Source organism: Barbatula barbatula (genome assembly GCF_947034865.1).
Source record: "Barbatula barbatula genome assembly, chromosome: 22".
NCBI lineage: Eukaryota > Metazoa > Chordata > Actinopteri > Cypriniformes > Nemacheilidae > Barbatula > Barbatula barbatula.
Genome location: NC_136785.1, coordinates 11,327,505 through 11,352,635, shown reverse-complemented (window position 1 = coordinate 11,352,635; position 25,131 = coordinate 11,327,505). Strand labels below are relative to the sequence as shown.

General features: G+C 38.8%; 1 protein-coding gene across 1 annotated transcript in view; it reads right to left on the bottom strand.

The window, feature by feature from the left end:
• Positions 1-25,131, bottom strand: part of tenm2b (teneurin transmembrane protein 2b) — a 172,317-nt gene that overhangs the window by 42,992 nt on the left and 104,194 nt on the right. Inside the window, exon 5 of the mRNA XM_079487481.1 lies at positions 5,570-5,786. Coding sequence (XP_079343607.1) covers positions 5,570-5,786 — 217 coding nt within the window. The remainder of the gene's footprint in view (positions 1-5,569; positions 5,787-25,131) is intronic.

The window sequence follows — 25,131 nt, the reverse complement described above, 5'->3', positions numbered from 1 at the left end:
ACAATGTTTGCTTCTGGTATTTGTTGAAACTGTCTGGCTAGCAAGGTTATTTTAGTTTACTAAAATTAAAACTTTGAAAACGTCTATGTTCATTGAAATCAAATGAAATACTGACCTAAAAATGATAGGAAAAACTTTAAAAATTGTTACCTAAAATTATAATAATAAATACTAAAATTAACATAAAAAACTAAAGATCTAATAATAAAAGCTCATTTAAAATTAAATATTAATTAATATTTATACAAAACTATATTAACTCTGCTGGCTAGTGGCTACTAAAATAACTATTTATATTTTATTAAATTAAATGTATATTTATATTAATTTTTATTCATATTTTATTTTATACTATTTGTATTAAACAATTGATAAATAAACAATTTATGAATGGGTCATGTAATTTTGTCGCATTTAAGTTTAGCCAAGTAATGATTCTTCTACTGGTAACCCAAAAATAATACTGGCTAGACAAACTTTAACTCGCTAGCTAATGTAATTTACTTGTTATTTATTTTGCATGTTATCAGAATGAATCCACAATAATGCACTATTCTTTGTGTATGTGTACCAGAAGTTAAGTTTGAGCCACAAAAGCACGCATGCACAATATAGTTTGTTTATGTTGTTGCTTTGAAATCGTCTATAAGGGGGCTCAAAAATGTGCTCCAAAAAGCACAATCTTATTTGTGTGTTTTTACACGATTTTCTTTGAGCATAGTGACGTAATGTTTAGAACTCGGGAGGGGACTCGGGAGTATTGCCTTTTTCTAATAGGTCTCAGCGACAACAACCTAAAAAATGTTATGTGGCCAAAACCTAACTTCCAGCAGACCTCCGCAAAGAATCAATAACTGTTGAGTAGTTTAATTTTAATTTAATACAATTCATATGCAATAACATACTCATATAAATAAAAATGTATATAAATTAGCTCTAAAATAAATTGTAATATTACTAGCCACTAGTCAGACCGATATCCAAATACAGACCGCAAGTTAATTTTAGGTCAGGCGCGTGCGTTTGATGAAATTGTCCCATTTAATACAAATGAGCAAATCTGGCAAAATACTTAGGAATTCTCGGAATTCCAGGTTGTATGCACATAAATCCATCAATACAAAATCCAAATAACTCTAGTGGGTTTATAAACATCTTCTGATGGAAGAAAAGGTTTGTAAGACAAAATATATATTTTTTTACTTTTTTAGAGAAAGAATATGATTCAAGAGCTTGATGATCAGTAAGCATTAAATTCATTTCAAATTTCCCCGTGGACCCAAATGGTTTGAAACCCCGCCTACAACTTTTCCTCATGGCTGGTGTTTTCACATTTTACTGTAAAGAAAAGAATTTGGCGACTGGTGTTAGCAAATAAACCGCAGCGTGCCAATCACACGATGCACACCCTACTGGGACATCTCACCAGCTAACAATCCACACCAAGCACGCAAACAGAGCACGACCGAGAAACACGGCAATAAGCGAAAACGAGACAAAGCCGCAAAAAATCTCACTTTCACAGTAAACACCTTTTCTCCGCTCCTGTGGGAGAAACAGACTGGGCCAGAGCAATTAACTAGCAAACAAGAGATTTACCAGAATGAAAACAAACACAAGCATCTCACAAGGTATATTAGTATTCCGCACAAAAATATAAACAGTCCAAAAAGTGCAAAATGTTTAGCTTAATTGGAATTCAAAATCGGTCACAACGCTTTGGGTTTGGTGTTGAACATCATTTACAAGGTTAAAGTTTTTTGTGGTTTGCATGTAATGACTAAAACCCACTGTCTCCTCATAGATGTGAGCCTATTGTTTACCGACACAAAATCAAAAGATAAATATCTCCGGGAAGCCCAGCCAACCAGAAGTATGCTGCAGTCCATTGAAAGGGGCTATTGAAAATCCCTCACACACACAGACACAAAAGCGGGACATTCATCTACTGTCTCCAAAATTTAAGACGCCAGATTCAACAGTGCCCGTCAAAAACGTCCCACAGAGAGGCTGGTACATTCTGTCCACTGTATTCTTATCAGTCTCCATCTAGTAAAGTGTGTCTAGATAAGAGCTATTTCATCCACTTAAGGAAATAATGTCGCACAACACGTCTCCATTTTGTTCCTTCTGGGAATTGAAGTGTCCACGCTTCGAAAAAACTAACTGGCGCTTCGACTAAGTCTTATAGAAAATTCATTACGAATACACAACCCCACCGCACAGTCTATGCCGCTCAGAGACCTAATGTAAATTACCGCTCCCATGGTATTAATAAATGCTCAGAGATATAAAAGCCTGCTTTGTGCATTATGGAGCATTAAGGCTGGCGGAGGACAAAAACAGTTGCTGATAGCCCAGGATCTGAGCAGGAAAGGAGAGTTTTTTCCTCTGTAATTTCCTACACAAGTTAGAGGCCTGTTAAGGGGATGACAAGTCATGTGCGGAACAAGGGAGAGAAATGACATTGGCGTTTCAAACAAGCCCTGGGGGAGAACGACAGAACGGATAAAGCAAAGAAAAAGACAGCGGGCAGACACACAACCTCTTCGCTGACGCTTAATAGAGCATCTTCTCCCATTTCCGTCCACTAAGATGGAGCATGCCGTCATTAGCTCCAGCTCAGGGGGGCACTGCTGGAGTTTTAGCCCAAGCAAACCTCTAATTGGGCTCTGTCTCTGTGGTAGGGACGTTTTTTTCTGGATAAACACTCGTTTCTTCAGCACGAGGGTGAAAATGTAAGGCTGAGGGGCAGAGGTTCTCAGCGCTTAAGTGTTCTATCCTTTGATACTGTCCTATTAACACACATACTCATGCGAGAGCAAAGGTTTAGTCGCAGATTTTTGGACAGTGACATGACGTTCCAGAGGAAACTATTGTTTCAAGACAATACAGCTCTTGCATATCTAGATGAAGTGTTTCTTTAATCTAATTGTACTATATCTTCAATCTAAAATTTCTAAAACGTTATCTATAATCAAACATTTCTAATTGTTACTTTATCTGTCATTCAATTCACATATAAGAATTCAGATCAAGAGGAATAAAACGCAAGGAGACAGTATGGATCTTGCAAACTTGTTCCATTTCTGTGTTGTTGCATTTACATTCCAAGCTAATTTTTCCAATGACCAATTTTTTCAAAACTCGTATGGATCCTTGCATTCTCCCAGTCTTTTTCATTGCCACAAGTCATACAGAAATGCTGATTTAAGGCAAAACTAGAGTGTTCACTCAATTTTCAAAGGCTGTATATAAAATATATACAATATACAAATTTATTGTAGGCTAAATAGCCTACATAATCACAAATAAAAAATATAATGTTCCTTTAAATACAGGTAGCCACTTTATTATAATAATTTCATATGGCTAGACGTTTTTTTTATTTAGATTAACATTATTGTTCATTGTGTTAGTCACAGAGCAAAAATTATCTCGTCCCGTCCTGCTCACCACACACACCTTTAGATAAGATCAGACAACTCAATTAAATTTACAGGAAAAAAAGATCTATATATAAAATACATACATCACTTTAAGAAATTATACGGTTAAAAAATTACTACCATTGTAACAAATGAATTTTTATATAGATTTCTTCTAGCCAGAGGGATTTTAGGTCTACGCCCAGATGGACGCATTTCGAAGGTAGTTATTTAAGGTAAGGTTTATTTCAAATAGATAGCTTCACTACTTCAAATTATAGGCGCACAGCAGCACACACACATCCAAATAGCCAAAGGACAGAGAGACACATCAAATACTAGGTCAAATCACCCCACCAACCAATTCCCGACTATAAAAAAGAGAAGAAAATATGGCAGAGCTAAGAGCACCTCTAAATTGCCTCTGTAAATACCCGACAGTATTTATGGACAAAACGGAGAGAGAAGTGCTGGCTTTGCACTTTACGACAGACAGGACCGTCTTACAGACAAAGCAATATGAGGTAGAGGGTGTTTGAGGTCATGTCCATATGCCCTGACAGAAGTCATTATAATCTGCCAGCCGAGGGCGGAGCTTTGAAGTATCAGGGGATTGTGGGTAGTCCGTCCAACATCCGGAGGCAGCATGATACGTTTCAAGGATGTGAGTGTGTTCAGGAGTGTGTGTGGAATATTTAACCTTAGGTCCATCAAAAATGGACGTGGTGATGAACTAGGATGCAGCTGCACGTTGGGGTAAAAATCCCATTCGTAACTCCTCCAAACTCCTGCCTGCCGTCCCACCTGGGTCCCCCCAGCCCCAGACTCCCAACCGCTGAGATACTTCATCTCATGTGACAGCTGCGCATTCCTCACTTTCTGTGACTCTCAACCAATCTGTCACCATATGGCCTTGTTCTCCTCTCCCTGCTAGCGCTCTTGAATTCAAAGCAGAACTTCTCGTATCCCGTACACGCTGTTGCAGCCCTGCTTTGCATGCGTGCCACTGCATGACCTATTTTTCAGCCGGTGCTCGCTTCGTCTGAAAGTGAGTGTCATTTTTTTTCTGGGAGAGAGAGTATCTGTGTGGAGTCAAATGACGACTGGTGGTAATGGACATGGTGTGTGTGAATGTGCATTTATATCGGCATGGCCTCCCGATGCCACAAGCTGCCCGTAAATTCTGTGGTGTGTATTTGAGTGCTAACCCGGTATTGGACTCACAGTGTGCTTTTGGGTGGAGTACTGAAGGAACTGGGTTGTGCTGTAGGTTCACCTGGTGAATAAAACATCTGAACGAAGGGGGGATGGGAACGAAGAGAGAACAAGAAACAGACACAAACAGAGTGTGTGTCTCATAAATTGTGCATATGGCATTAGAGAGGAGTGTAGTTGAGTCAAGGGGAGAAACCCTCCAGCCCTGCAAGAGATACACCACACGAACACAACATACAACAATAAAAATACAACCTAAGCAGACACATCTCAGTGTGACAGAATTCAGTGTGTGTGTGTGACGGGGTGTGACTAAGTGTTCTGAGAGGGTCTCTGTAGGCCGGGTCCCTTGGTGGATGCGTGATAGGGGTTGTGTCATTTGAGTTTGAGACCGAGGTCTAATCACGCATGCAAATATAAAAAAAGGCTTATTTATTAAATCCCAAGAATTTACACTCGAATGTGCATTGTGCAAGTTTTACCAAATATATTTTGCAAGCACAATTGTTTCTTGAAACAAAAAGGGAGTCGGGAAGACTTTTTTTGAGTGTTCATTTGCATTTCGTTCTTCCCTTTACGTGCATTTATTTTAATATAATTAAATTTAAAAAAAAATGTTATGTGCTCTTAAAATAAAATAATACAATTATCTATAGCACAATCATAATTTGTTTTATGTTATTTTGATTATGCTATAATTCTAGATTATAAAAAAACATAATGTACAATATATTGTATAATATTGTATAACATTTTTCATTTTTAAAATATATTTTAAATCAGTAGACACACAATATAAACTATTGGATGTTTTGAATCGCTGAATTGTGTCTGAATCGCACCACATAAAATGCACCACATAAAAAAACGCAAACAGCGGGCAATGCTTTAAGCAATGCTAGCAGACAGGCTATTTAAAAACTAACCGTGTTTCCAGTGGGACACTGCTGTTGAGAGCCCAACTGTCCTGGAGCTGGACGGATTCAGGGGTGGAGGGTCCATCTGCGGGGGCGGCAGCGGGTGCGTGGCTTTGGGGGTTCCTGCGGCTGGCCCGGTTGAGGGAATTAGCCAACGACTGGTGGTGGTTGTGTGGTGGGGGCAGAGGAGGTCGGAGCGAGGACTGACTGTGATGACTGGATGCACCTGAAGGTAAAAGAAGATATATACATCACTTGTGACATAGTGTTTGTAAAATCTTTAATTCAATACTTTAATTCAAAGCATCTGTTTAATGTATAGAAATCGTGGAAGCTTTGGATTTGAGTACTGAACGCTAAAATGCAAGACATTTCAAAACAGAGAGAGGGATTGATTATGGATAATAAGATCTAAGTAGACACAAAAGGAAGATGTTGATCAAATCTATTGCTAGGAGGAGGAATAAACCCTGTTTGATTTTTATTAGGCGGAATTCTCCGCACTGGAATGAAAGCAAACAATAAAGTAAAATGAAACATTGTATGTTCTTCTAGCTCCTGACATGTTTGATAAACTTAAACATCAATTGAACATTTCAGAATTTAATACAGTAAAATACATAATTGACATTAGAGTGAAACATAATTGAATTACATGCACTGAAATATAAAGAATATTTTAAAGAGACAGGAGATCAATATAAGCCACATAATAAATAAAAAAATAACTTTCTAGAACAATACTAAATGTACTAATGCATCACTTTGTTGCATTAGCCGTAAGACAAATTTATCATCATTTAGAAAAATTCAATAATAAGAAAAATTATTTGTTTTGATTTAGTGTTTAGGTACGTAAGTGTTCAATTAATTTGCTTACAACAGTTGGAAGTAGATTTTTTTATAATGCAATCCTTTTTATCATTTCAGTCTATTAATAATAACAGAGACATACAATATATCACACAACAATAAAAAAGGAAATATTTGTCCAACCCAACCACACATAAACAAACACTGTATTCAAGTTTAACATATGTACCAACAGTCTTGAATGTTTACAGCTAAAAAAATGAAATTATCCATGCCGCCTGCCTCAAACGCCTAGGTTTATTGCTGCCATATATTCCCCTTTATTGGTTTATTTCAACAGGAAGGTTGGCCTTGCAAAGCTAACGCAGCAAATATGATAATACATGTTTCACACCATCCTCCACACCTCCCGACATCGCCGCATAAGGTCAAACGGAAAGCAAGTTTTTCTAGGGCCTTGTGAAAAGAAGATGAAAGCAAGGGATCCAAAGTGCTTTTGTGTCCCTTAAGAAGAGGTTCAGAGATGAAAGAGGATTTCAGACCAACGGGAGATCGGCTACGGTCTGAGGGCCAGGGCGGTTTAATCTCTCTACATGCAGTGTGAGAGCTCTATAACGGAGCGCAACAAACCTCGGCCGGGCACAAAGCCCCGCTCTTTCAGCTTACAGTGCCAGAGGAACTCTGGAGGAACTCTCCTGCTTTAACAATGGTGCTCAAAACACTGGATTTTCGCCCAGTGACATGCCCATCAAAGCCGGCCCGGCCACTTTCCACATTCTCGAACAAAAAGCGGGAGGAACTTGTGCTTTTAACGTGTTTAATGCTCTGCCATGGCCGAGGCGTCGCTCTTTGTTTTTTTCAAGGCGACCTGGCGTAGTCTGCTGAAAATTGATGCGACAGCCGCAGAAGAAGGAGGCTCTGAATGGGATGGTGTGACAGTGGCCTTCAATGGAGAAAAGCTTTTGTGGGATTGTGTTCACATGCGAGAACAGCGCACCGGGTGCCTCAGTGTGAAGTGCTGAAATCGGAGAGGGACAAAGGGCCGCTCCATTATACAGAACGCGGAGCTCGCGGTGCACAGCCGGGGAAGGGGGCTAAAGTCAGTACAGTAATTCAGAGATTACAGGAGACTACAGTTATTAGTGCTGAGTTACGTGGGCGAGCTTAAATACAAAATCTCTCACTGTAATGTGTGCAAGTCTAGCCCGAACAGAAGGCAGAAATCAGGGGGTTGCTTTAAAAGCCTGTGGAAAAGACATCGATTGTTGTACGGGGTGTGTAGGAATGCCTGTGATTTTGCTGTCCGGGAGTTTCTTTCACAAATACCGCGGGAATTTAATTTTAACACAAAAAAGAGAAGACACGACAATGTCTCAATGATCAGACATTTTTGCTTTTGAATATATTTTAAAAACGCAAAAATATTTTACGTGGTTTGAACAACAAGGTTTGAAAACACCTCTAAAATGAACAAGAGATAAGAAGAAGGCAATTACATAAATACTTTGGCGACTTTGCTCAGATATTAAGGAATGACCATAACAACATTTCTGATGCTGTGTAACAAGATCAGTACTCTGGTTAGTTACGCCGTCTCATAGTGTAGTTACGTGACTTTTTGAAGGAATTTATTTGGCAAATATCATTGTTCGCAAAAAAACACCTCTGCTGCTGAACAAACCTACATGGGGAAAGTCCCAATACAAGGTACATATCTAAGGCATAAACTACAAATGTTAGGACGAGACAAAGGAAAATGCAGAGAAGCTTATTTTTATAAAAAGCATATACACATAAGAGCATTTTTCATGCTTCCCTTAAAAATGACAAAATAAACACAAGAAAAAGAAAAATGTAAAATGTCTCACCCAAGACATTTGGGACGAAAGCAGCTGTAAATACAAATAAAGTTTACATTCGACTAGTTTATAAATTGTGTCTGTTATACAGTCCTGTCAGACATATACTTCATGAACTTTCAATAAAAAGCGTCAAGAAACAAACTCTTGCCTGACACCAGCATTTGTAAGGTCACACAGTCCGCTTTCCCGCTCCTTCGTTCTCGGCTCCTCTCCAAAATTTCAGTTTTACAACATGAGCTTCATAATACTCGATTTATTGGGAAACGAGACAGCTGTGAAGCTATTCTGTCCTCCGCCGCCGACATCCATTTATTTCCCACCATCCTCCATCACTCTCTCTTTTCACAAGGCTGTGTATCTTTTTCTTGGAGCTTTCCGTTCTTCACCATTTAGCAGTGTTTATGAATAATTGAGTTTTGATTCAGCGAGAGAACGGCGGATGCAGACAAAATAGCCGACAAGCAACAGAAGAAAAGCAACACTATGCGGGCTTGACAAAAGGCCTGTTCGCCTGCCTCTAACCCTTTCCGCTCTGCCTTCCGGTCTTTATTTGCATTTACATTTAAAGCACACCAGTTTTCATCCAAAATTGCGAATTAAGCTTATGCTCAAAATTTGAATATCGCATAAAACATTTGTCACTTCCTAATAAACAGCCACTAAATATCAGTAAAAAAATTAAGATTATTAAAATTAAAGCCACTGAATATGATAATTTTTATATATAATAATACTTGTGCAAGCGAAACACAATAAATGCGGTACTTTTGAGGGTGCATGCTGTTTGGGAAATACAGTCGTGACAGTTCTAAGAGGCAATTACATAAATACTTTGGCGACTTTGCTCAGATATTTAGGAATGACCATAACAACATTTCTGATGCTGTGTAACAAGATCAGTACTCTGGTTTGTTACGCCATCTCATAGTGTAGTTACGTGACTTTTTGAAGGAATTTATTTGGCCAATATCATTGTTCGCAAAAAAAACACCTCAATCGAGTCTAACATTTTTTTTTGCAAATTAAGGGTTTTTAATTGGAAATGTAGCATTCCCATCACTTGTTTCTGATGTGAAACTTCAAAATGTGAATAAAACCAGAGTGATGGAAACCCGCTTAATAAAGCTGAAGATTGAGAAATAATCTTCCCGTCTGGCTACACAATTAATGAAATATGGAAATGAGGCAAAAACATGGCATGTAAAACACAGACACATTTTACCATGCTAGTTTTAGTTATGTTAACAGAACAACAACATTTATGTTAAGCAAATGAAGTACACTATGTAACTCTCAGGTCACCACCAATCTACACGGCTAGAACGGAACAATATTTTTTAAGAAGATAAAAGAACCGACATGCACGGGAGAAGTACAGCACTATTGGTGCTGGGGGGTGAATGCGGGCGGAGGAACGGAGCGAGATAGGCGGGACGATAGCTTTCCGTGTTTCCAGCGCATGGCAATGGTGAAATTACTGCAGCCAAGCTTCGCTAGGCTATGGGCCATGCCGTGACAGGGATTAAAATAAATTGCCCAACATGAGCGGTGGGAACGGTGGAAAAACAATAGGAGTAAAAGCATAAATGTCAATTTGGAATGATAAAAGACACAATCTAAATGTGGCAGGAGGAGCCTGGAGACAGAGCGGCTGTAATTGAGCTCCGTGCTACAGAGTCGACTGTTTACAGAGAGAGAGAAAGAGAGAGAGAGAGAGAAAGAAAGAGAGAAAGAGAGAGAGACAGAGAGAGATGAGGTGTCATGATTGGTGGGCAACCATCTTCTGTCTTTCATCTATCCACAGACTAATTCGCCACGCACCAACCAGGTTTTTTTCCCTGCTCGACAGATCTGGCTAGACAGTAGGTGACAGTAGGTGACAACCAACAATATTTCAGAGGCTTCACTGAGTGGGTGTATGTAAACCTTCTCAGTGACATGTTCACAGTGTCATTCAAAGGTATGAGCACAACACATTTGAACAGGGATAGATAAAAATATCGAATGAAGTGATAACAGAACATATCAAAATCGTTGCGTGATTTAAGTGCACACAGACTTCAGAGCACATTTTCCTTAATGATTGTGGGCAGCGTAACCAAAACCCTACATATCATTAATCATTAATATGAAAGTTTGACTGAAAAAAGTTTTATATATTAAATAGCCATGTGGCGAACCTATTTTTGAAAAATAAAACATGAATCTCACTTACATGTATTTTCTGTCTTTATTTGGAGCAGTAATAATACCCATCTTAAGTCTCACCTAATGTTCTTTTGTTTTTTAAAGCATAGTTTTATCATAGTCAGTTAAGTCTCATCCAAAAGGGATCTGCTACATCATTAACTTACATATTCCTCATAAATGGGCACAGAAACATTTTAATATAGTTACTATTGCATGTTCTATGAAGAGCTGTCTCTTCTCCATTTGTTGGGTATTATTGTTTCTGGTTTGTACATTTTTGTTCACAGAAATCCTACAAACTATGTTCTCTCTCAAAAACATACGTCCTTTTTTGTCACATCACGTTATTTCTCTTTTATATATATATATATATATATATATATATATATATATATATATCATTTACACATTGTCACTATCCATAATGCTGGAATTGCCTTGTAATAAATAAAAAGTTTAGTACAGTATCTGTGCTAAAAAGTGCTTTACAATATTTAACTCAAAACAAAAATAAATAAAACAAGACTTGACTGTAAATTCTGACAGGATGAGCCACGTTCAAAAGATAATAATAATTAATTTACACACCATTACATTAATATGACAAGTTGTGACAATGCTTGGCAACCATTAGCAACTAAACTCCACAAACTCACGTTGTGTAAAAAAACGAATCCCCTTGAAAACTAATTCAGGAACTTCTTAACTTTCCAATGAATGATTTAGGAACTCTCTGTTGATCTACCAACGGCAGTTACTATTACTATTTTTGTATTCTGTTTGGGACACTTGATGGAGAAACGAAATATGAAATGCTTCATTAGTAATAAAGTGAGGTATGATGAGTGAAACAGAGAGAGTGAGAGAGAGAGAGAGAGAGAGAGAGAGAGAGAGAGGCTGCCAATATTCTAAACACATTGTTTGGTCAGTCTCAGACAGCTGCCTGTCCTCATTAGAAAGTAATAACATCCTACTCTGATTACATATTTAACCTTAACACATCCTCCACACGTTCACGAGCGCATCACAATTGCATCTCATTATACAGCTCATGTATTTAAGTCCACTAATACATTGTTTATTCAGATGCATGAGTGACACAAATGAAGCCACTTTATTCGTCTCGCAGAACTCTCACGAACGCCGATCAAACATTCCAACACAAACCTCAGATTTCCTTGTTAACATTTCTGGTTTTCCTCACAGTAAAACCACTTCAGAAATAGTGAATAGAACAGCACAGAAACTGCATATGAATAATTTACAATCGGCATTAGCAGGCTAAGGGGAAAGCTCTATCCAGGACTTAAAACTGGGAAAAACAGGATGACTCGACAGGCAGAGGATGACAGAGGAAGGACAGAGAGGAAAGTACGGAAAGGAAACTCTGCGGCGGAGGGAGATGGATGGAACAGCCGAGGGAGAGCGGCGAGGCAAAACAACGGGAGAGTTGACAGGGCGCGCGTTCAGCTCTGGTTCTCGTGAACGCCTCGACCGCGTGGATGACACCTCTGACACCGTCAGGCTTGAGCGCGACCCGTCTCGCTGCAGCATGATTGCACACATGCACGCGTGGAGAACAACATGAGTGCAATGACTCTCCCTTCAGGGGTGGGAGGGACAAGAATGCAGAGAGCATCGTTGCCACTTCAGTCCTGCTCTCTGTGTTCAAAAACGTGTCCGTCATAGCTGTGCTGATACTGTATGGTTCAATGACTTTCTATAGTTTTAAGCTTAGACATTGCCTGGAGTTGTGTTTTATTTTAAAACACTACATAGAAATTTGTGATGAATCACTAACCATATCAGGAATTTGTCTTGATATTGGACTATGAACATTTTTAGAATATTGACTGTAGTTACTATCTGTTCTCTTGTCCATTTTATGAAAATATTTAAATAAATTTAAAAAATAAAAATGTATATATATTTTAAGTTATACTGTTTCTTGTACGGATGGCAAATACAATGTCAGATCTGACCGTGATGTATATTTCCCATGTGCTATCAGGGCCGTCGCTAGTGGGGTGAAACGTTGTGACAACAAAGGGGCCTCACAAAATCCAACAGTTATACTATAAAGTCATCTGTTTTGTAAATTTGAATACATGAAAATGTATGTAATTATAATGCGTCTTATATAAAGACGTAAACACATGAACATCTGCGAGCTGCTCTGAGAGTTCACTTCACACGCATTTCACTGTTTCCTTTGAGAATAGCTACTCGCACTGAAACTCAAAGGTCTTTGAAGTCCAGGTTAATCTGAAGAATTAAAATAGAAAAAAAGCAAGATTTATTTCATGGGGCTTTTGTATAGATACATTTATTGGCTTTATTTAATTATACGTTATGCAGTACCATATGATTTTCATCAAACATTAGATTTTAAAAACATTTAAGTGGTCTTTTTATTTATTAACATGACGGCATTCTTTTCGATTTCTTTATATTAACTTCATATATTTGATAACAGACTGATTGAAAAGACTATTATACAATTCCGTTGGTCATTTTTACATCTAGTTATATATATTATTATGAAATAATGTTTTGTCTTTTAATAGTTTGTAAAAAGTCTTCATGTAGACAATGTTTCATAAGTTAATTTAACATTATAAACATTTCACTTAAAAAAAGAGTTAACAACAACATTACCATCTTCTGTTAGATGTAAATAGACCACGCCGAAGTGATATGATTTATAACTTGATATAAAATGTCACTCTCTCAATTGGAAGGCGGTGGGGGCCCAATATTCTATAGCTACGACCCTGTGTGCAATACAACATCTATGCATGACTATTGTTATATTCAAAGTTTGCCAGTGTTTGACATTCACAGAAGAATAAGATAACTGTCTGGAACCTGTAATGAACCTTCATTGTGAAAGATAAGTGAACCTAAAAGGCAAATATCTGTGAAATAACACATACTTGAAAATAGGCAAAAAAAAATACACTTTCATAGAATCACAAACCATTTAACAAAAATGCAGTGGATTCAATTCGATCTGTTTTCCTTTTCCTTTGTCTTTGCTTTGCTGATTGATAAAAATATGATTGATGTATCAAAGTCATTTTCAATCGGCACATTTTTTTTATTAATTTGTGGAGAGTGGAAAGCCTCACGGTTAATTAACACTTCATTTAAAAGGTGCTTGATGTTGAAACACAAGAACAGGAATCTTCAATCTCTCCGAAAAAATGTATTTGTCTGTGTGTGAACCCTAAATGTCTCCTCAATGATTCGGCAGAGCTTTGATTATGTATGAACAAGAAAAATGAAAAAGAATTCTGAACCTGATCCAAAAATTATACTGATAGAAAATCTTTCTTGGTAGAAATAAAAAATGGCCCAGTTTAATCATATTCATGTGGCAAATAATTGCTACAATCCCACACTCTTTGATTAATAGCCAGTTTTTAACAATGAGGTGAATATAATTATAAAGTATTATTCAAATTTCTTTTTTTACATTTTTGCCTAAATTTCTCTCAGGGGATCAGGACAGTAAACTATCTATTTAATGTAAAAAAAAAAACTATCTATTTATTTGGAACACAAAACTATAGATCAAACACAAACACAAAGCTTGGTGTTTACTGTACATAGACTGTAAAGTGACCGTAAGCTTTTAGACAAATTGTATATATAAATACAACTTATAATAATCACTAATACAGATTGAATGATTGATGCTGTTTATTATTCCCTAAATCAATTCCACTGGATGCATGCACCAAACACAAAAAAACTTTGCTTCTCTGAAATTAATTCAAATACTGCAGATACATTACGAAATTTGCCTCGTTAATCTTAGTCCGTACTAATATGAAATAATAAAATAATTCATTGACTATTAAATTAAATTAGGCTAAATTCAATAACAAACGTGTGGTTTTATATCCACATACTGACTACGGTATAAACAACAATCAATCTCAATTTTGAATGTTAAAACAAATGTTTAATGGTGCGAAGCGAAAGCTTTCACTTTTCATTGAAAGTGAATGCGCTTTAATAGAGTCAAGGTCAACACTTTGTTGTTCTGTTCCAGACAGAAAAGGTCACATCTCAGCCCTTTAAATGAATAAAATAATAACACCTTTATATTTTAAACAGTACCTTCTGTAATATAATCAGGTGACTGCGACTGCCGATTTCCTCATTTTAAAGTCTAGATCCACATTTGAATATAAGCACTGATTTGTTTGAGAGATAATGATGTATTTGCCAATTGAAAACACTAAATTTAAAAATGTCAGAAAATCTGACAGAATCAATCAAATTCTGTCTTTGTAACATTAATACAAAAGGATATTTTATAGCAAAAGAAAGGGTCTCAGAAGGATCAAAGATCTTTTTATAGTTTAAACATACAATCGGATTAAACGGGTCTATATGTGTAAGTAAAGAGAGAAAGAATCAGAGAGAGAGAGAGAGAGTGAGAGAAAGACAGACATAAAGAGAGAGAGAAAGCACAAAGCCGCTGTGTCGGGACGAGGGTGTCAGGCTGGGAGCGGTACAACCGTCTCAGATTCCTTTCCCATAAAAGTCTGCTATCTGCATTTGAAAACAATACCCGCCCATCACACAACCAGACACCTATGCCAAAAGTGATGCTTTTCATAAGTAAGCGTCCGCCAATAAAATAAATGTCAATACACTGCAGTTGTAAAATAGAATATGAACCAGACGATGAAATATTTAAGTGAGAAAAGAGTTTCATTGGTGGATCGTGACCTAAAAAAAGGTCACAGGTCTGTTCTGATAGGGCCGTACACAGCAGGATAAAACTAATGAAATATTAATTGAAAAATAAACAGCTTAGACATAGATTATCCCACAACAAGGAGAAACATGATTTGCAACACGAATGAATCATTGGTTGATTTTTCCCTTCTAATGTAGCATACTTTGCAAAATAATTTTGTGAATTTCTATTTAATTAAAAATGTATTTTAATTTCATAAATACTTCTGTACAATGATTTGTTTCTAGTTTTTTGGCCCTTAAAAACGGCTGAGAAGAGTGCAGTGCACTAAAAATACACAAAGACAGTAAATAAACTACACAAAATGTAAATACGCAGTATACAGCATGCATTTTTTATCAAATGTATAGTTCAGACTTCTAATTCAGAATCTTAAATAATAATTTATGAACGTTACTTTTTTAATTGAAGTTGATCTATAGTATATTGAATTCTGTATTCAGCAAACAAACAGCAATGTCTTTTTTAACAGTGACAACATCCTCTTAAAGAAACCGGACGTAATGGGTCTTGTTCACAAAACTGGAGGATAGTGAAGAAGCAAAACTTTGATGTTTGTATTTCTTCAGTTCATCTGTCAACACTTGAAAGTGAACAGCCGAAATTCTTAGACAACAGGAAACAAAATGTCCACCCTATTTTGTTCTCAATAAATGCGACTGGTCTTACTATACTTGATTTATCATTGTTCTAAAGTAAAATCTGAATCATGTAAAGAGAGTCATTGGTTTCATATCAAATACAGGATAGAAACATTTTGTGTTGTATTTAAACGTTATAATAAATGATTATTTTATTTTAAATAACAATCCATCATACTATGGAGGTTAAATGCTTTGTTTCGCTATTTACCCTTATTTACTTAATCTAATATCCAGGATACAGCGTTGGCACCATTTGAGAAGTGTGGAGATTATTTGGTGAAGGGAGGGGGAACAGAGATGATGATAGGGAGGTGGGTAGAATGGAGATAGCGGCGGTGCAGTGATACGCTCTTACCCATGGTGGGGGGCTGTGCACGGAGCAAGTAGGAGTTGGGAGAGAACTCGTCGTCGGGAGGGGGGTCCAGTATGGCATGGGAAGAGCCGCTGTCCAAAAGGGGCATCTGACACTCCCTGATGGAGGTGGCGGTCTGGTGCAAGGGGACAGAGGGGGGAGGAGGGGCTGGGGGGAGCAGGCTGGATGAAGGCGTGGGAGGGAGGGGGCGACCTGAAGGGCAAGCACACACACGTACACAAACAGACACACAAGTGCGTTATTTCATGGTGTGAAATTGTTTGTGAAAATCCATGAAAATAAAATGAATTACAGCCTTTGCTCTTTCACATTTAATATGAACGTAACAGAAGAGATACTAGCAGACATTAACAGCCTCACTTTCTAAATCACGTCTGTCACCAAACATGCTTGCTTTCTTTCCGTTGTTCTCAATTTCTAAACTTTGACATTATTCCAACTAATACATGACACAAAACAGAGAACAGAAATGGAAACTCAGACACAGAAGGAACACGCACAGAAGGTAGATATGCAGTACATCAAACGCAGAAGCTTGTGAAATGTTAAGCTTTTGCTCTCGCCAGAAACCTTTAACTCTACACGGCATAGGCTGAAAAGAGGACAGCTTTGATGTTCCTTATAAATTAATGAAAGGCTACATATAGAATAGAATATACTCAAGGTCTACATGCAACACTACCCTTCCCCATCCACACAGCTTTCAGTCCATAATGCAAATCTTTCTCAAACACTTGAACGGCAAAGGTGCGCTTACACCGTGCAAACAAACACAGCATTTAAACAACCGAAAACCTCAAAGAAACATCAGATAACTGCATCAAACATCTACTTAAAAAAGCTCAAAGGCGGTTTCGCTTTCATCTACAGAAATAAGACAAGCTCTAACTGATAAACAAGTTTTAGGTCACTCTGATTCAGCATTTTATTTACACATAAGAATAGCGTCTTATAGACCACTTCACAAAATGTGAACCACTGGTTCAAGCAGCACTTCCGATGTCATTTTACATTTATTTTATTTCAAAATCGTACATTTATAATTAAATTTTAAAGATATTTCGTTTACTTTTTGATTCGGTTCTAAATGTTCCATTGGTTGTATTTTTGTTTGTGTGATGTTAATAAACTGAAACAGGACGTTTGTCTGGACCAGTGTTGGATCAGCATTTCTTACGTTTCCAAAGGGGTCTATACAAGCTTACTCTATTGCAACATTAAAGAATATTTAAAAACGTTTATTCTAAAAATCAAGAATCGGGTTACGAATTTGATCGTAACTCCTTAAATCTTTATCGAAACAAACCACATGGTGCCTAAAGATTCCCCCAGAACACGATGGCTGATTCAATCAATGTCTCCTTCAACACCATCCAGCCCGGCTGTGTACAAAATTCACACGCACACACACACTTCAGATCTAATGCAATTGCGATTTCACATCCTTTTCCAGTTGAGTGTTGGAGAAAAGTGAAAAATCCACAGTGGCACTTTACTGTCCACCAAAGATTGAGGGAGGGGAGGGGACGCGGTCAGACTGTGGGAAACAGAGTGACAAATCACACCGTAACAAGTGCAATTTATCACTCGCCACACTCACCCTCTCTTTTATCTGCCATGTAAACAGAGCAGACACCTGTAGCAAGCCAGGAGAGATCAGCACACACAAACAAGAGCTGCGTTCTTGTTGCTTCTCGCTGTCCTATTTGAGTGTCTGTGTGTGTCTCTGTATGTGCGTTGGCAGGGCTTGTAGCTGGAGCGCAGTGTTTAGGTCTGTTTCAGGACTGATCCTCTCAGGCAAACACAGCACAATCCCTCTTTCAATCCCTCTCACTCATTTTTCATTATACCCTTCACAAGAGCCATCTCTTTCTTTTCATCCAACTCCTCCGCTAAACTCTCTCTGTCTTCCTCCCTCTTGGTTGGTGTCCTGCCGCGCCTGCGTTCACAATGGGTTGGTCAGTGACATTAGTGAAGATTTATCATATCGGTGTCCGCCAACACAACAAACAAAGGAAAAAGAGGGTCGTGGGGGGGGAGACAGCGAATGCACGGCTGTGTCGCACACACAACATGGGGGGAATCAAAAGTCATGCATCATCTGACTGGCACGTCGGAACGCCATACAATTTTTTCTTTTTGCAAAGATTACCTCGCCAACCACAGTCAAGGCCTTCAGACAATAACATTTATCAAATACATGATCTTACACTGAAAACTGTCATTTTGCCATGTATATGTGTTTGAACTCTGGAGAGGGCAGCACGATTGTATGTCATACTGTGGCTGTTTAAAATACACTTGCCCAATTGAGCTATTAAAAACTATGTCTCTTTATCTGGAACGACTTTTTGAGTGGTGTTCCATTCGTGGAAAGAAAATGCTGTTTGAAATTCGTCTAAGGTGTATTGAATGTTTTCCGGAACAAAATCAGCAAATAAAAGTCGCTGTAACCGACACCGACCAGTCAACTTTATTTTTCCCGCAATACACATTGACATTTACCAAACTGTGATACTGCAACTACAAGAGCGTCATTCACAAGTTTATGAAGTTCTTTTAATGTGTAAGCTGGTGTGATTATTATTAAACACCACTGACATTCAGTGTACTATTCTGCGTTTCAGTTTACTATTCTGACATTCAGTTTACTTTTATAAAGTGAAAAGTAAATAAATTAAATCACATTGTCTAATCTTCAAGCATAGCCCACAGGGTCTTGAAACCCTTCTTGTCATCATCCTCCTAACTGCGGAATTTGCTGCGTGTGTCAGTCGCATGTCGGTGTTTCTGGTTTCAATTTGCACAATGGTGGACCAATGGTGTCTTTATGTGAAGAGAGGTGCGTTGTGATGTGCATATCAAATTCATATGAGAGAAGCCTCGTTCGCATTCTGCGCTGGAGATGGGAATTGTATTGATGCACTTGAAAAGGTCGCTGGGACCTGTTGTTGCAGCGTCACCAACCAATGAGGTTGATTTTAAATTTAAGAAAGTTAATTGATCAAAAACATATGTTGAAGGCCAATAGCTAACAACCTCTAAAAACATCTGCAAATACACTCTTTTGGCGCTGTTTCATTCACACAGTCACTTCACTATGCACACGTTAATGCCGGATCGTTTAAAACAAATGCCCAAACGCAAACATTTTAAATCTGACATTTTCCGGAACAGGTTCCATCTCAAATTAAGCACTGGTGACATGTCATATCTAACTTAACTTGAAAATGTTGCATGATTATATGGTAGTCAATTTATGCTTTATTTCCTGCGAGGTTTTTGTTTTTCTATGCATTTTTATTTAAAATATAAATCAATATTCTTATAACCAATACTAGAGAATAACAGTATTTTGTACTTCATGTTTCGATGGTTTAATCTAACCTTATATGCATTAAAAGCAATTTCTGTACAAATATCCCACCCCCCCACCACGACATCACTTTTAGCCACTACTGCTGTAGGTAGAAAGGGCAAATGGAAATGCAAGTTTTGCATTGAACATATAAACAGGCCTACTGAGCAGTAAGCAAAACTACAAGCATTAGAAAGTAAGGAAAGCGTAAAAAGTCTCTATGATTGACTGTGTCAGAATTTCAGTACTACCAACCAGGCATGGAGTCACAGTTGAATGGCAACTGGAGGGTCACACCTGACTGGGTTTTGGCTGGACTGAATGATTTTTGGGTAACCTCTTGACAAGTGCAATAGTTCCCATGGTGACTGAGCAACTGTCGTTTGCAGATAAATCCGAGAGAAATGGAGTGGGACGCGGTACGTTCCCTTGATAACGCCTGTAAGTGATAAGTTCAAAGACGTACGCCGTTTCAGCCTCCCGGATGGTTGGGTGGGGTTTTGTGTAGGGGTAATTATGGAGACGTTAACTTGAAGAATATCTGGGGGAAAATGAACTGCATATCCGAATCGCACGGAGTACAGGAAAACATCAAAAGCAGCACAGGTGTATGCGAGGATTTCTCTTTTCTTTTCTTGGTCGGCGGGAAACAGGTGTAGGAGCTACCTTTTTTATCTCACCGTCTGCCTCAACCCATCTGTGTTTTCTGTTCTCTCTGTCTTTCACTCTCTGTTTGCTTACAGTGCGTCTCCCAAAAGCATCTTCATTTTGGAGCTGTGGGATGTGTAGCGGCTCTCGACTGTCCAGTGTCTGTTCTCTGTGCAATAAATGTCGACCTTGAACAACGTCAGAGTAAGTGGTTTAGAAACGTCAGATTCCATTGTGTGGTAACCTTGCTGGTGTCAAAGACTAACGTACGTCTATGATAAGCAAATTATCAATAATTTAACCGCATTCTTATCAAAAACCGGATGTCGTTCAATATTTCAATGGTGAAACATGAATAATTGCCAAATGAAAATAGAGCCAAAGAAAGTGATTTAAAATGCACAAATGCATTTTGAGACAACCCCCTTCAATGTCCACGTTTTCATTTTAGCTTTTTGCTGGAGAATGAGAGAACAGACAGAAAACTACGAGGTTCATACACACACTGCACCTAAGCGGCACACCAGGCCACGTCTCTGACATTTCTATGCTTCCAACATCATGCAATGTGCCCCAACAGGATGTGATCGCTGGCAATAATGTGATATGACACTGCTGTCAGAAATTTGACCCTTTCTCTTTAAAGCCCCTGGGGGCAGTTTGCGGCATAGGAGAGTCTCTCTGTTTTAGGGACAAGTGCAACATTTTGGGGGCACGTGGTAAATAACAAAACGAGTCACTGGCTTACATGTCAACTGCCTTCTCCTACCAGAGACACGTTGAGGGTTCTCGTATTTTTGTTGCAGGTCTGTTCCGATCTGTTTATGTCACAGCCGGCTACTAAATACCAATAGCAGCATAGTTTAATAAAATACAAGTTGAATATTTAATACAAAACTGTCAACCTGTGCAAATTCTGTCTGCCATTTTGTGAATGTTACAGTTTTACCACTAAACACAGACTAGACTTAGTCTCTTGCATGTTTCTGCTCTTACCATCTGTAGATATGATTATCAAGGTCTGTTACTACAAAATCACACAAATAACCATATGAGGAGTGACTATTGAACATGTCAACAACAACATGTTCTGTTGTTTTAGCACTGAACATGCATTGAACAAATAAAGCATTAAAGGAGAAAAAAATTACAGATGAGAGGGAAAGACGCACTTGGATGTTTTTTGGGCTCTGCTTGCCATTGTCTTGTCCTCACGCTCTTTCCTTTTGCAATTTCATTGGCTGTTGTTCATCACTGCCCTCTTGCTTGTCCAAGCACACCTGAAGAATGGTCCACCAGATTGTAAACAAGTCTGAAATGTATTGCAGAGTCTGTGACTGCTCAGAATATGTCTGGCAAGAGCACACACTATATCTGAGGCATTTTCGTTTCGCTGTCTTTTTGTCAGACGAGTCACCGTCTAAAAACATGAAAGGGAGACAAGCTTCTGTCAAAATGAACAGTACGCAATAGGCTTGTGAGTGCATTTCTTAGATTAAATGCTGCGAGCTATTAAGTCGAATGGTAATATCACTACTTATCAGTCGATCTGGAGTGGTTCATCATAAAAGAGAATCTGCTTTTGAACTGCCTAGTCTGCTATCATATAACATAAAGCACCACTTAAGACTTCTCTGCTATCATCAGCTTTTGGTTCCTCTATACGGGCATGAAGAACTCTCCGCCGCAACCCGCCCGACTGCAGAGACGATATGATGTCGCAAACAGAACGAAAGTGTCCTACTTTTTCCACATCTCCTCCATTTTTACTGTCTTCATCTAAAGCTTCCTCCCCTCCCCTCCATAAAAAAAATCCCCTCACCAATACGTCTTTCTATGTCTCGAATCTAAAATACTCCTCAGCATTGCCAGGGATCAAAGAGAGATGAGTTTCGTCCAATGAGAACGTGCCTCTCCACATGACAACACTTAGCTCATCCAATCAGCTGGCAGCACTTTTCCTACTTCGGTCTGTCTTTCTGAATCACTGGCGTAAAAAAACACGATTTTAAAGTCTCTCCTTTCGTCTCAAATATTAACAGGGGCGTTTTGTTTTGATGTCGAGCAGATAATGTTCTGCGAGTCGCATACGGTAAAGCACTTCTAATCCATAAACAGGGATTACTAAATTTAACAGAAGCCTTTGAAGTTGGCGTGCTAGATTCGGTCACAGACACACCATATTGCCCAGAGTTCTCCCTCAGCAGGTCTCAGCGGTAATGAGTTTATGTATCAGTTGCTACGCGGGATGAGATTATCGGTGACCTCACATCTCCATTCATCTTTGTCTCTTCTCTCTACAGATGCAGAGTACTGCAGTGTTAAGAACGAATTGAATAAATCTAACAAACATCAGCTAACCAAGAAACCGGCTTCGCACTCGATCCACACGTCACAACTCTCTGTGCTGTCATAACTGCAGAAATAAGTGCTGTGCAAGTGATGAATTATTGAAATAAGATGTGCCTAATCTAATGGAGATCAGGGTTGTTCAAGCGCTGGAGCTTGGAGGCAGATGTCAGTCAGGGCTGACATATGTGACAGCTGTGTGTGTCAGTGTCCAGAGGCACTGAGAATGACCCAGGGGACCACCTGTCTTTGGTCATTAGCGAAGAGACGGGAAGCGGGTAGGGTGGCCGGACCTGTATTCGGCAGGACGGAGCGGGGCCGTGACTTTTAACACCCGGCTGGGCTTAACCCGGAGTCCGGTGGCAAGAACGCTGCACTGAGGCAAACTCGGCAATGCTTTGCATCATCACACCCCGAGGAGACGAGCAGCCGGCTGTTGTTCAGCACAGCTCCCCCTATAGAGTATCAGAGCGGGGAGTGATGCAACTTCTGTACAGCTAGGGAGCTATCACAAACACATACACACTTACTTTAACATAAAACAGAAAAACAAACACAACATGACATGACAAAGCAAGATGGTCAATTGATGTTGCAATCATGAAAACACACTTCGGAAGCACATGCATTTAGTCCAGGTAAATGTTTGATGATCAACAGCATGGAAACATCCATCGCATAATTAAGTCTGTAAATACAACAAGATATATTCAATTGCTGTTTGGAGAACTCTCCAGAGATTGCATGAGAAACCCTGCCAAAAACAGAGGAATACGCAGTGTGCTTTGAAATCTGAATGAAAAGGGGTTTATTATAAATATTCATATTTTAAGGAATGAGGAATGTTTTCTTTTCTGGATAAAGAAAATCTTGTTATGCAAGACGCTTAATTAAAATGATTGTTGAAATGTTGTACATTAGCATGACGATGATAACTGCTACAAAACCAGTCCTCTTTATTCCCTATATAAAGCTTTATGCATGTGGACCAGAGACGGATGGAGAGAAAGAGAGAGATGGAGAGAGGAAGAAAGCACATTGCTGTAATTAAAATAACGAGCAGACTGATGATTTAACAGAAAATAATTCCATATGACCTAGTTTTTCAAAAATCATTTCCTGACTTCCTCTGGATAAAGCCGTGGACCCTTCAAACCAGTGAAGCAACCGGCAAGTCTAACAACACAACTGGCTTTACGATCACACTTTTAAATGTACATTTCTCAACCGCATAAAAACGCACACAACAAAGTGTGAGGCGAGACCACGGCAGACAGACTAAACTTAGTCTAGACTAAACTCCTGTCTATTAGAGATGATGGAGTGGACCTTTGAGACACAGGCCATTAAGCTGGAGGAGTGTGTGCAGAAAATGGACACCATTTCTCATGCACTTCCTCCTCGACGGCACTAGTGATGATACTCAGAGTAGGGGCAGGAGCGAGGGAGGCAAGGATGAGTGGAAGATGAGAGTTTGGATTAAGGAAAAAAAGGAGCGCGTACCTGTAAGACTGGTGGACACAGCGGTGGGAGAGGGAGTGCTGTCTCTAAGCTTGCCTGTTATATATATATATATATACATTTCATGTTGAAATGTAGAGCAGGGAAGAGAGGAATTGGATGACAAGGAGGCGCAAAGGTAACTGCTCTCCGACTCTTCATAAATCATAAAATATGATCAGCCATTAAAGGCGACCTTATGCTAGCACAATGCACAAGGCAAGTCGGCAGTGTTATAATAGTATATTCCATTATTATTATTATTATTCACATACAAATAAAAAAGAAAATCAAACTAATGGAAAATTATAGCTGGGATCATAGCATAACAGATGCAAACTTTGATTGCAATCAAGATGCCACGAGTCAAAACTTTACATATGGGTGTGTCGCCTGACATAATCAAAACAGAGACGAGTATAAATGATCATACCGTGCTTCCCGACCTCATCAGACAGCTATCATTACATTTACGCACCGGTAATGTGGAAGTAGCAATTATTCATAAAGACCGCAAAAAGATACCTTGATTATTATAAACAATATTTACCATCATCTTTTCATAGAGGTGACGATTCATACATGTACAATTGCACGCGCCGAACTAAAGTAACGAACCTTTATTGCTGTTTTACGCACTAACGCGCAACACTGGCACTGCGTGACTCGTGTGACTGACGTTTTCCGCCCCATTCAAAGTCGTTCTTCCAACATCTGTATTAACATTACGTGATCGTAATGACGCCTAAACAAATACACACGGCTAAAATTCAGTTTATTGAAACTGTCCAAAACACATCAACAGACGCGCCGTGCGCGCGGACTACCGGCGGACGCTCCTCTACTCTCTCGCCTCGGAATAAAGAAATAAATCCCTTCAAAATGTTTGAATGGATAAAAAAGGGCAAAGAGAGTCCTATCCAATGATACTCTTACCTTTCCTTTTCTCCATACTGCGAGCGTCCTCTCTCACACTCTCATTCAGTCATTCCTCCAGCATCTCTGCCGTTAGGATTACAAGTGTTCTTTGCGGGCACGAGCGCTTTCTCCTCACCGG